General features: G+C 60.9%; 1 protein-coding gene across 4 annotated transcripts; it reads left to right on the top strand.

Moving 5' to 3' along the window:
* Positions 1 to 18: 18 nt before the first annotated feature.
* On the top strand, positions 19 to 11,298 carry CD164L2 (CD164 sialomucin-like 2). Of its 4 annotated transcripts, XR_001145211.1 has the most exons (8): positions 19 to 113; positions 594 to 761; positions 861 to 932; positions 1,444 to 1,488; positions 2,767 to 2,911; positions 8,798 to 8,924; positions 9,042 to 9,155; positions 11,151 to 11,298. XR_001145211.1 is itself a non-coding variant. In XM_012722009.1 (6 exons), the coding sequence occupies exons 1-6, from the start codon at positions 26 to 28 to the stop codon at positions 3,433 to 3,435; spliced, it is 525 nt and encodes a 174-aa protein (XP_012577463.1). In that variant the 5' UTR covers positions 19 to 25; the 3' UTR covers positions 3,436 to 3,741. The 4 variants fall into 4 exon arrangements, 3 of the variants coding, with proteins under 3 accessions (XP_012577463.1, XP_012577462.1, XP_004678729.1); XM_012722009.1 differs by lacking the exons at positions 8,798 to 8,924; positions 9,042 to 9,155; positions 11,151 to 11,298 and adding an exon at positions 3,429 to 3,741; XM_012722008.1 differs by lacking the exons at positions 8,798 to 8,924; positions 9,042 to 9,155; positions 11,151 to 11,298 and adding an exon at positions 3,162 to 3,741.
* Positions 11,299 to 11,714: the final 416 nt, after the last annotated feature.

Below are 11,714 nucleotides of genomic sequence, written 5' to 3'. Positions count from 1 at the left end.
CCCCCTGCCCCCCGGCCCCGCGCCCATGGCCGCGCTGGGACCCCGCGCCTTATGGGCTGCGCTTTGCGGCGGCTGCTGCTGCCTCCTCCTGTGCGCCCAGCTCGCGGTGGCTGGTAACGCGGGGCCTGGGTTTAGTTAGGCGCGCTGACAGGGGCTGGTGGAGCAAGCCCTTCCCGCAGCAGCCGTCGGAAGCAGTCTGGGCCGAGGGGTGGGACGGGACTCCCCAGACGCGTGCAGGGTTGCGGGCTGCCGGGCTGGGCGGGAGGGCGCTCTAGCGGTGTGCGGAGCCTTTGTAGGTAGAGAGGCCCCAGGTGGGGGTCGTTAGGGAGCGTCAAGTGTTTGGAAGTGAAGGGCCGCAGGTGTGTCAGTGGAGGCGGCTTCAGATGTTTCTGGAAACTCCCGGTATGTGCAAGGGAGAGGGCTCTGAGTGAACGTGGGGGGTTTCAGGGTGCATGTAACTAAGTCTGGGGAACTCCAGCCGTGTAGTGGGGCTTAGGGAGTGCAGGTGAATGTATCTGCCAGAGAGCTGCAGTAGTGGGAAAGGGCCTGCGACTGGGGTTCAAGGCGCTCCTCCCACCCCACCCCACTCCCAGGCAAAGGAGCTCGAGGCTTTGGGCGGGGAGCCCTGCTCCGAGTGAACATCTGGCCAGCTGCCCAGGGGGCCTGCAAACATCTGAAACTCTGTGAGCATTGTGTGGAGGGGGACAGAGCACGCAATCTCACTGGCTGTGTGTGGGAGCAATGTCAGCCAGATGAGCCAGGTATGGGCTTGAGCTCTCCCCAGGTTGAACGCCCGGGTTCTGAACCTCAGGGCCTTGGCTCATCTTCCCCAAACTTTTCCCCAAACCTTCTCCCCGCAGGACACTGTGTGACCCAGGCAGAGGTGGCCAAGGAAGGTTGCTCTGTCTACAACCACTCCGAGTCCTGTCCAGGTAAGGGGGCTCCGTTTGGCCTATGCCAAGTCAGAGGGAGGGGTCTGCAGTGTCCCAAGCCACAGCCTGCCCCCGGGAAGGGATCAGCCTTTCTCAGACAGCAGTCTGCCCACAGCACAGCCTCCAGTTTCAGCTCAGCCTTTAGCTTAGTGAGGCCTTTCCCCTCAATCAGCTGTGAATTGGTACAGCCTGGGGACCAGACAGGCTACGGCTGCGGACAGGGGATTTAGCTCTTCTCGTTTAAAGTGGAGTGAGGCCTGTGAAGGTCTGACGGGAATACCGGGAGGGCTTCCTGGAGGAGGTGGTGTCAGCAACGACTCAAGGTAGATGTGGAGCGTACACATGTGGTGGAAGGAACTGTGGGAACCAAGGCTTGAAAGAATGTCGGAGGAACTTGGATCTGGGACAGGGGGCCTCAGCTGGACCCCAAAAGTCCAGCTGTTGGCCTGAGCTGGGTTTCGGTGGACGGGGGGTAGGAAAACTGCTATGGATTCCCTTTTTTTCTCTTCAGCTGCCCACCACCATCCCACACATGGACCCAAGGCGGCCACAACTGGTAAGTGCACCCTGGAGGACGGGGTGGTGGGCGCTCCCAAGGTGCAGGGGAGGCAGATCGGGCTCAGGCGCTGCTGGTGTGCCCTGTGCCTCCCTCTGACCTGTTTCCACATCTGCAAGATGGAGACTGCCAGACGCTCCTGCTCTGAGGGTTTTATAAGCGCGTCTGCAGAGCCTAGTTGAGTGCCTGGCGCATAGAAGGCGTTCAAGAAAGTCCCCATCCCTTCTCCCTAACACCAGTTCTGGAAACTCAGGGTGACCCTTCAGGACCTGCCCTGGGCGTGGAAGGGGTTTGGCTCAAGTTGCCGATGAACCATCCTCGGTGAGGACCCAGCTGTTGCAGCCTCCAGGCCCAGGAGTGGGTCACAGAGCTGGCTCCCGGCAGAGCGGAGCCGAGAACCCAGCCCCTGGCTCCTGCGGCCTCTCAGGACTGCAGGTCACAGGCTTGGCAGGACGGCTGAAGAGGCTCTTAGTTAATTAAAGCCAGAAACGTGATCTTGGGGCTGAATTATTGATGGCTCAGCTCCCCGGCTCAGCCCCAGATCAGTCTTGTGCAGCTCATGTCTTCCCTTGTCCGCCCCTCTTTCCCCAGTGCCCCCCTGGGGCTCCTGGAGCTGCAGCCGGGGCTACCTTTGCCCTCATGTACCCACACCCCCTCACACAACCCGCACCCTCTGGGCCACAGAGCCAGCACCCGCCAGGCGCCTGTCCTCTGCCCCAGAAAGTCTGTGCACCCGCAGCCCTGCCCACCCTGGGCACCTGGCCCGGACCTGAAATCAATCCCTGGAGGGAGTTGATGGCTAACTTGGCTCAGCTGGGAGCCACCCAGCACAGCCTAGTGATCGTGGGTCCTGCGGCTGGGCAGGGGATATGGTCGGTCGGGGACGCCTGGTTCTGTTCCCTAAGGTGACTTTGGCCAGCCCGGCCCTCAGGGCCCAGTTTATCCTTCTGACACATGTCACCCAAGGCTGAAAGGGACACTGAGCTAAAGGGGCAGGATGCCTGAGTTTGGGGCCCTCCTAATCCATGGGCCAGTGCAGGACCTGGGCTGGGAGGGAGCTCAGTGACCACTGGTGCATGTGGTGAGGAGGCCCAGGGAGGGTGTGAGAGGCCTCAAGCCCCAGAGCAGCTCAGGAGCCAAGGCCCCCTCCAGTGTGACCGGGCACGTCCCAAGTTCGAGGCACCTGCAGTGAGGCCTGGAGCGGCTGGTTCTTGGAGTGAGGCTGGGGATCCTGGCCCCCCGCAGCTGCTCTGACCTTGCCCTGCCTCTCCCCTGCAGGCGGCCCCCTAGTTCCTGAGGCTCACAGCCCTGGTTTTGACGGGGCCAGCTTCACTGGGGGGGCCGTGCTGGTGCTGAGCCTGCAGGCAGTGGCCTTCTTCGCGCTGCGCTTCCTCAGGGCTAAGGACAGCACCTACCAGACCCTGTGAGTACCCGGCCTGCCGGCCCGGCTCTCCTCCTCCTGCCCGCGGGTCCCCATTCGTGCCCGGGCCCTGTCTTCCCAAGGGGGCCGTGACTCTGTCCAGGTACCCTCCGTGTGCACCACACCCCTGCTCCCTCCTATAGTTATGGGGTTCTCTCTGCTAGGTGTGGGCTGGGGCGAGGACTCGGTCTGGGCGTGGTGTCCGGGAGCCCCACTGAGCCCACCTGTCTTTGTCTCCTCATGCTGCCGGCAGGGAGGAGACCCAGTAGGTGACAGCCCAGGCGAGCCCCCGGCCTGCAGCCGTGGGCTGTGGGCCGTGGGCCGGAGCTTGGGCCGTGTGTGCAGTTTGGTTTCCTCCGGGCAGGGGAGCTGCTCTGAGCTCCGCGTGCTGTGTGTGCTGGGGGCGGGCGGCACAGCCTTGGCCAAGTGTTTGCTCTTCTAGCCACTGCCTGCTGGCTGGGGTTCTAGGCCTGCCCGAGGGGGCCACGCCCTGAGCGCCCTCTTTGTCTGGCCTCTGCAGAATCTGACCCGCTTTGGGCCTGGATTCCACACTGAGGGGAAGGAGGATGAAGAGGCTGCCTCTTGGCTCCCTTGTGGGCACTGGGGGTGGGAAAACCTTTGGCTACCAAGTTTTGGCCTCCGTGGGCACCAAGCAGTCTCAGCACCCCATACCTGACCTCCCCTCCCAGCTTGGGCCTGGTACCTGCAGCTGAGCACACCCCTCGACCGCCTCTAGGCTCACCTGTCACCCCTGAGGCTCCCTGCAGCTGTTGGGCGCTGTTCCCACCTCTTCCCCCCTGGGCTGGGCACCGTCCCCAAATAAAGGAGCTCTTTCCAGCACCGTGCTTTATGTCCCGTGTCTTGGGGTGGGTGGGGTGTGTGGGGTGGGGGGTGGCCACTCCACTGTCCTCCTCTTCACGGGACTTCAGCTTTGAACTGTCCCCTTCGACACGCCTGAGCCCACGCCACCCCTTTCTGACGAGGGCCACAGACTCGGAGAGCCAAGCAGCCGTGGTCAGGCCTGTGGTGGCACCTGGCCGGGCTGGGACTGGAGCGCAGGCTTCTCTGACTCAGACCTCCCCTACAGAGGCATCTGCGCAACTTGGCTCCTCGGGTTGGCTCTTGGCCCGATCGCCGAGGTGGAGAGGCCTCTCGGACCTCAGACAGTCCTCGCCTTCCTCCGCAGGCCTCCCGGAAGGCCTGCCCACACCCACCTCGGGCCTCGCCCCATCCCTGGTACAGAAATCTTCCTGAGCAGTAACATCTGTCCCTTGCTGGGGCCCTGGCTGAGGAGCAGGCGTAAGAGTCCACGTGACCTGAAGGGGCCAGCGGGCTGGTGTGGAGCAGAGACGGTTGAGGCCAGTCGCTGGAGCCCAGCTGCTCCATCAACTGAGCAAGTCACGGCCCAGTGGCGGGGCTCAGTGTCCTGTGGCAGGGAGGTGGTGATAACCGCCAGCTCCCTCTCAGTGGGATGTGGGGGCTCGGGTCAGGTGCGGGCACCCTGTCCACCCTCCGGCTGCACAGCCTGCCGTCCACCTTCCGCGCCTCTTCCGCCCCAGCCCTACCTCCCTGTGGGTGCACACTCCCCTTCATCCAAGCACCCACCTCGGATGCTGTCCTCCCCAGCCAGTACCCCTGCAGCCGCCGGATCTGGCCCTGCCCCCAGCCTGCCTCCTCGCTCTCCTTCAGGCCTTACGCTGCGGCTTCTCTTGCCTGGACCACCTCTCCTGGCTCCTCCAACCAGCTCTTCAGTGCTGGCAGGAATAATGCCCGCTCCCTCTGGGACTGAGGGGGACCCCCCTCCTCCTGCTGGCTTCCCACTCCCTTAAGGAAATTTCTTTGTGGGATGTTGTTCTTTTTTCAAAAGCAGTAAGTGTAAGCAAAAAAGGACTGTGCGGAAGTTTATGTAAAGAGAGGAGTCACTCCTCTCCTCTCCGGTCCTATTTTTGGACCAGAAATGACTGGCACTAAGTTTCATACCTTTTGCTGGGAATATGCACCATCCACGGACACAGTTTTGTAGACTGTAGACTAGGGTGGGACCAGGGTGTCGCTCTATATATCTGCATAGAGTTCTGCAAGTTGGTCCTTCGATGACAGATGAGCTGTGCCCCGTGGCTTGTCCAGGCAGTAAGGGTTTCCTTGCCGGAATCCGTCAACATCTACTTAGATCTCTTCCGTGTTGATTATCGTAACCGAATCACGATAAACTGGTCGGCCTGCGGCTCTCGGCTTACCTGCGGGAGAGCTTGGGGAGGCCGGTTCTGGAATCCCGGAGCTCCCATCTCACAGGTCTGTCTGGCAAACTCCCCTCCGCCTTAGCCTCAGTGCTCCCCAGCCCCAGCACTGGACCTGGCCCAGCAGGGGGCCTCAGGAGGGCTGGACTGAGGGCCTGAGGGAACGAAGGAGGGAGAGAACAAGGAGATGCGCCCTCCCTCCCTGGCCCTCCCACGGGAAGCCCCTCTCCAGCTCAGACCTCACCCTCCCGTCTGGACCAAGGCTGCTGCCCGCTCCCTGGCCTCCAGCTTCCAGGTCTGCCTGCTTGCCCGTCACTGGCAGCTGTTTCCTGGGCTCTGCTGGGGGCTCGCTGAGGAATTTGAGGTTGGACATGAAGCACTTTGCTAAGAATGCTTCTTTCTGGCAGGGGGCGTAGGACTTGGGCAAAAGCCGTGTTTCTGGGCATGGTGCCATGTCTCCTTCTGGGCCTCAGTTTCTCCTTGCTTATTCATCCTTGCAAGCAACCTACAAGTACTTGCTTTGTTCCAGGTCTGTAACCCGGGGCCATCACAACTCTGAGCAGGGCTGCGTGAGGGTGGGAAGCGACAGACAAGCCACAGCCTGCATGCTGTTGACAGGCAGGATGAGCTCCTAGTGGTGGCGTTAGTGCCGGACCTTTGTGGGCAGCTGGTGGTCAAGGTAGCGAGGAAGAGAAGGCCATTCGGATGGAAGGCACAGCACGAGCCCGGGCTCAGGGCAGGGAGACGCAGTGTGAGTGCACAGGAGCCCAGGGCGCCTGCAGGCCAGAGCCAGAGCTTCCTCTCCGTCTTGGGTGGGCGAGGCAAAGATAATGCCCGTTTTGTTGGGGTTGAGGGAGAAAATGCCCACCTCGTGCTGGCTCCAGACCGGGTGGGTGTACGTGGGGAGGAAGGAAGTCTTGCTCCTTGTCCTGGCAGCCTGGGCTCTTGAATAGATGGACCAACTGTGCACTGTACACGCCCTTTGCTCCTCTGCTTGGGGCGTCTACCTGCCGGTGACCCAGGAGCACCTCAGCTGCCCAGGTAGTGGTCTAGGGTGCCCTCCCTACTGACTGCCCCCGCCCCAGGTGTTCCCTCACCCAGGCTCACTAGCTGTAGGAGTGGTTTAATCATCTGGGCTCTGCTGTAAATAGATGCAAATAGATGCAAATGATCTATTGCCAGCTCCAGAGATGTCTGGGAGACGGAGAGGAATGCAGAGGGGCCTGGGAGAGACATGCCCAGTCTTCCTTGCCCACCCTGTGTCCACCTGGGGAGCTGGGGGCACAGCAGTTACTGGCTGAGTGAGAAGCCCTGACAAGGGGCAAGGTGCCTGCTGTGCAGCTGTGGGTCAGCGCTCAGCGCCCTGAGCCAAGGGACTTCATGCCCATCCTCAGCTCCAAGCAGGGTCCGAGGCCCAGAAACAGCTGCTGATACAGCCAGTCACAGCCGCCTGCCCGAGGCGGGAGGTCGATGCTGGGAGGCCGGGTAGGTGCCTCGCTCCCATTTTGCTGAGGGGGAAGGTGAGACTGGAGAGGACTCGTCATCACCTGCCCACGGCCAAAGCCAGGAAGGGCACCGCGGGGACTCCACGCCTGGGTCCAAATCCCTCTGTGCTTTTTGGCCCTGGGCTTGGGGTGGGGATTCAGGCATCTGTGCCTCTGGGATTGATTTCAGGGCCACTTGGACCACCAGCAAGGTGGGCCCCAAGAGAGGTCCTGATGAGAGTGCCTGGGTCTGCTCCTGGGGTGGAGGGGTCTCTGCTCCCTGATGCTGGAAGTCAGCTACGTGACCCCCCACAGTGGGCTGGAGGCCAGGAGACCGTTAGGAGGAGGGACACGCCCCCTTCAGGAGGTTCACGGCATTGCCTTGGGCTGCTCAGACCTCAGCACCAACATTCCAGCTTTGGGGGGGAGGGGAGCCAGGAGACTGGGGAACGCAGCCGCAGGAGGCCCAGGCAGTGGTGGGCCTTGGTGAATCACCAGCCATGGCCCAGCCCTCCTGAGGGGCGCAGAGGGGTGAGAGGTCTCCGGGGGTCCCACCCCGGGCCTGTTAGATTCCCCATAAGGTGGGGGTTGATGAGTAATTTAGGGTCCCTGAGTTTACCTCCCAATCCCCAGCCCCCCCAGGAGCAGAGCCAGGGTGCCACCTTCAGGCCGGAGCCTCCTGTGCCCACCCGGGCAGGATCCTCCCAGTCTTTCGTGCCATGGAAACCGTGCAGAGTGGCTGGCTGGCCTCAGGAAGGGACTTCAGGCCAGGCCCGGGGCACTGTTGCTAACCCACCGAGGGGTGCGCTGAGCACTACCTTCGCCCAAACATAGGAGATTGGAGATGCAAGAGAATGAAGTCTGGAGCCCGAAGTCTGTTTACTAGGACCGCCCATGGGTATATATAGGGTCTGTTGGTGCAGGGAAAAACAGGAAATGTGCCCGATGCAAAATGTGCCCGATGCAAAGGGTGCCTGATGCAAAGGGTGGGGTGCATGTTTGTAGGGGGCCTGGGGCTTCTTGTAGCTTCTACTTGAAACAAAGAAGTGGGTTGCAGCTATTTGCAGGGCAGAGTGCACTGTGCTCTGCTGCCTTGTTTGCTGGCCTTACTGGGGAGTGCGCTCCCCCAGGCACAGCATAGCCAGGGCCCACGGGTGCTCTAGAGGCCCTGCAGTTAGCCACGGGGCACTTCTTCCCTTGGCCCTTGGTGGGAGCCAGGGCCCTCCAGAGCCTCCAGAGCCCACGCTAAAGGCTTAGCGTAATGGCTGCAAGTGTCTGGGGCTCCCAGAGGGCCTGAAGAAGCGCCAGCCGGCTTCACACAGGAGGTGCTATTGGAAAAGGCCTTGAAGGCTGTGTAGAAGTTCTCTAGACAGATGAGAAAGACTGAGGCAGGGAAGCAGGGGAGTACATGTGGGGTTGGGGGGCGCTGTGAGTGGGGGTGAGCTGAGGGCAGGTGTGTGGACCTGAGGTTCAGTAGTGTGGGTCAAGCCTGCATTAGGGTGTCTACGGAAGACACTGAATGGGGGAGCATGGTGGGTGATGGGGAGCCCAGGGAGACTTAGGCAGAGGAGGGATAAGACTGTTTTCAAAAGAAGACGCGAGCTCCCCTGTGGGAGATGCATGGCAGTGGGGGGAGAGCGGCGTTCGGGCATGGGACAGCGGGGCGGGAGAAGACGCTGGGCACTGGTAGCAATGGAAATAGAGGCGCTTAGACTGAATTTAGGGGAGCCATTCCACAGGGGCTGGGGATGGCTTGGCTGAAGGAAGAAGTAGGGGGTCGGGGTGGCATCAGAACGTGGCCCCAAGTTCAGCTTGGGCCAGTGGAGCTGACCTCCTGCTCTGATAGCTCAGTTCTTGGCATAATGAATTGAAGCAGTTTGTTTTGAATGTGACTCCCAGGATGGGGATGACATTTCTGTGATTTCAGTCTCCCCTGGTTTGCAAGGTTTGGGTGTGAAGTTGAATGTCAGTAAAAGTGAATAAGGTCATGCAGTTCATCAGCATCTCACAGGCTAACCTCACGTGAACCCATACTTATTAACAGGCTCTCAGTCCAAAGAGGGGGTGCCCCACCCCTCACAACACACCCACCCTCTGCTGCTACCACCCCACTTTGCCTCGTCCCACTCCCAGCCTGGAACAGTGGTTGGCCACATCTGCCTCCCTAGGTGTTCCAAAGGCGTCAGAACGGCTCCATCGATTTCTGCTTGTGGTCTTCTTACAGAGCAGGTTTTGGGAGCCAGGAGTCAGAATTCTGGCTGGAGATTGAAAATCTGCACCAGCTTACTCTCCAGGGTGAGTTCCTGCAGCCTCCAGGGATCCTGAGGGGCATTGCCCTGGTTTGTAGGGACTGTGCTGAATCCCTACCGGGGACCCAGAGGGTTGGCCCACCTGTCCGCCCATTCCCCCCAGGTACCTGGCAGCTGGGCTGGAGCTGGAAGACTTCAGGGGCAGCACCTCTGCCCACTGTGAGACCTTCCACCTCCTCAGGGAGCAGATGCTGCCAGCTGGTGGTGAGCACTGCAGGTGAGAAGCTCAAGGTGGGTCCTGGAGCAGGGGAAGAGCCAGGGAGGGGGACTGGCTCCTTCCCCGCGCTGCTGTGGCCTCCATGCATGACCAGGGCATGTCATTCCCTTCTGCGAAATAGCAATCCGGAGACAGGGTGGCCCAGGAGTGCAGAATCTGGGCTCTGGAGCAGAGAATTCCGAGTTTAAATCCAGCGCTGTCGCTGTCGTTTACTCTGTGACCTTGGGGATGTCCGTTGTGTGTCAGAGCCTCGCTTTCCGCCCCTGCAGAATGGGCCAGGAGGTTGGGTCCTGTCGATGTGAGCATGACCTGCTTCCGAAGAGGAACCAGGGAAGGTTTTCTTTTTCTCAGAGAAATAATGACTGTTGAGGAGACTTGAAAGAGGGAAGTGGTTACAAGAAGGTGCCTCAGGCAGCCCCTTCCTGCCTGGCATCTGAGAAGCCCTCCTCAGCCCTCACTGGGGGAATTGCGGAGGCTGCTGATGGAGCTGGGGGACACAGAGGTACAGGAGGGCTGGGGCTTCTGGGAGGGGACAAGGCCAGGGAAGGTGAGCGGCTTGGAGCCGCCATTGTGACGAGGGGGCCTCAGTCGAGGGGGCCCAGAAACACCCTGGCCCTTGCCGCGCTGTTTCCTCATGGGCCTGGTCACATGGCCTCACCGTGGCTCTCAGGCCCCTGTGTGCTCATCTTGGCAAGGGTGCCCGCCACCAGGTGCCCCACGCCCTTCCTCACCAGGGGACTCTGAGCTCCTTTACCCCACGACACAGGCAGTGGCAGCTGCGCCCCGACCGTCGGCAGCGCCTGTGGCTCGAGCCTGGTCGGGCCAGTGTCCACAGTGCCGTGTGGGGTCCAGGCTGCTGCCCACATGTGTGGCATTCATGGCGCCTCAGGCCCCTGCGGGGGCCACCCTTACTGCAGGGTTTTCTTTTCTTTTTAAAGATTTATTTACTTATGTGTACAGAACTAGGGTACAGGCCAGAGGTGCAGGGGTAGTGAGAGGCTTCACCAGAGACAGAGTGGGGAGCAGAACAGGCAGATGGACGAAGCACACTGCTGAGGGGAGCAGCGGGCGGGTCAGGAGAGGGCTGCTGCACCCTGTGGGTCACTTCCTGGCTGGGGATCGAACTCACACTGGAGCAGCTGAAACCAGCTTGCGTGCTGCACCCGTTGCGACACTAGGGAGGCCCACCGCAGGGTTCTCATGATGCTTTGCCAGGCGCCTTGTAACCAGCACCCTTATCTCTTCTGTGCAAGCTTCCGAGCACCCCCAATGGGCCTCCCCCATTGCTGCCTCTGCTCTCTGTCCACATTTAAAAATACAGTCTAAAGAAAAGTTAAAAAACAAAACAAAAAAATTAACACACACCCAAGACAAAAAGTCATTTTATCCCTTTTCCTGGCTTGCAAGGTTATTACCAGAAACAACTCCCGAGGGTGAGCAAGACCTGCTCGGTTCCAGGCAGACCTCCCTTCTGCCGTGAAGATGGAAAGGGGGGGCCTCCTGATAGCGAGGTCTCCGTGTCTGAGGTCCAGAGGAGCACTCGGCGAGGGCCTGGAAGGGACCCAGGCGTCCTCTGATGACGAACCCTGGTTTTGCGGTGCTGGGTTTTCTGACGAGGGCACGGCTATCTCGCTCACCCCGCCTCTCCCACATTGCCCATCACCCCCGGGCTCTGCTGTGAAGCAGGGCCTCAGCCTCTGCTACTTCTTGCCTGGCCTTTTAGGGGCTGTTTGAACTCAGGGTCAAACCAAGGGCGGTACACTTTCTCCGGGGGGGGGGGGGCGACAGGGCAGTGACAGCTGCTACTCAACTGGCTTTTACCAAGCAGTTGCCAGATTCGCATTCTAGAAAGATGCAGAGCAATAAATAGTTAAAAGTCTTGACACCTGCCATCGTCTGACAGGTAGTTCTGGGTTTGCGCCCTGCCTTGCCATGTAGCTGGGTGATCTTGAATGAGTTATTCAACCTATCTAAGCCCCCAGTTCCTGATTTCAGGTCGACTGAGGTGACACCAGGTCGCTGCCTCCTTGACTCACACTCAAAGGCTAAGGATTCTTGGGGATTTTGGAGTTGGGAAGCTGTTGTGGTAGTCCAAGGTAAGTCGGGCTCCAAAGTAGATTGGATTGGGGCGAAGTGGGCTCTCTGCCAAAGGGCAGGGCCCAGCTCCCAGGAGCAGAGCAGAGCAGAGCTGGCAGGTGGAGGGCAGACTCCCCCATCCCAGTCCGTCTGCCGGCAGGCCGGGAGAGCAAGCCCTCTCCATTCATTCATTCAGTCGACGGATCCCTGCGCCACCGGGCCTGCAGTTCGCGCTGCTCCCTGGCCAGGCCTGGGCACACACCTCCCAGCTGCCTCCATGGGGGCACTGGCTGTTCCGGAAGCCGCCAGCACTGAGGTTCTGGCGGGAGGGAGGGAGGGGAGAAGGCGAGTCCGGGCCGCCAGGGAGTGGTGCTGCCCCGGGGCCGAGGGTGGAGCTTTCCCAGTCGGCCGGGAAAGGGCTGGGCGCAGTTTACGGGAGAGGACGGCGGCCGCGGTCTCCTGCGGACTCCGAGTGGCGGCTGG

This window comes from Condylura cristata, unplaced genomic scaffold (genome assembly GCF_000260355.1).
Source record: "Condylura cristata isolate star-nosed mole 26May11 unplaced genomic scaffold, ConCri1.0 scaffold00008, whole genome shotgun sequence".
Classification (NCBI taxonomy): Eukaryota; Metazoa; Chordata; class Mammalia; order Eulipotyphla; family Talpidae; genus Condylura; species Condylura cristata.
This window is presented reverse-complemented; position numbering and strand designations above follow the sequence as displayed.

What these genes read in the sequence shown, in the direction of transcription:
- CD164L2 (XM_012722008.1), top strand. Translation starts at nt 26, where the DNA reads ATGGCCGCGCTGGGACCCCGCGCCTTATGGGCTGCGCTTTGCGGCGGC. An exon ending in ATGTCAGCCAGATGAGCCAG is followed by an intron (nt 762 to 860) that starts GTATGGGCTTGA and finishes TTCTCCCCGCAG; the next exon opens with GACACTGTGTGACCCAGGCA. An exon ending in CCACTCCGAGTCCTGTCCAG is followed by an intron (nt 933 to 1,443) that starts GTAAGGGGGCTC and finishes TTTTCTCTTCAG; the next exon opens with CTGCCCACCACCATCCCACA.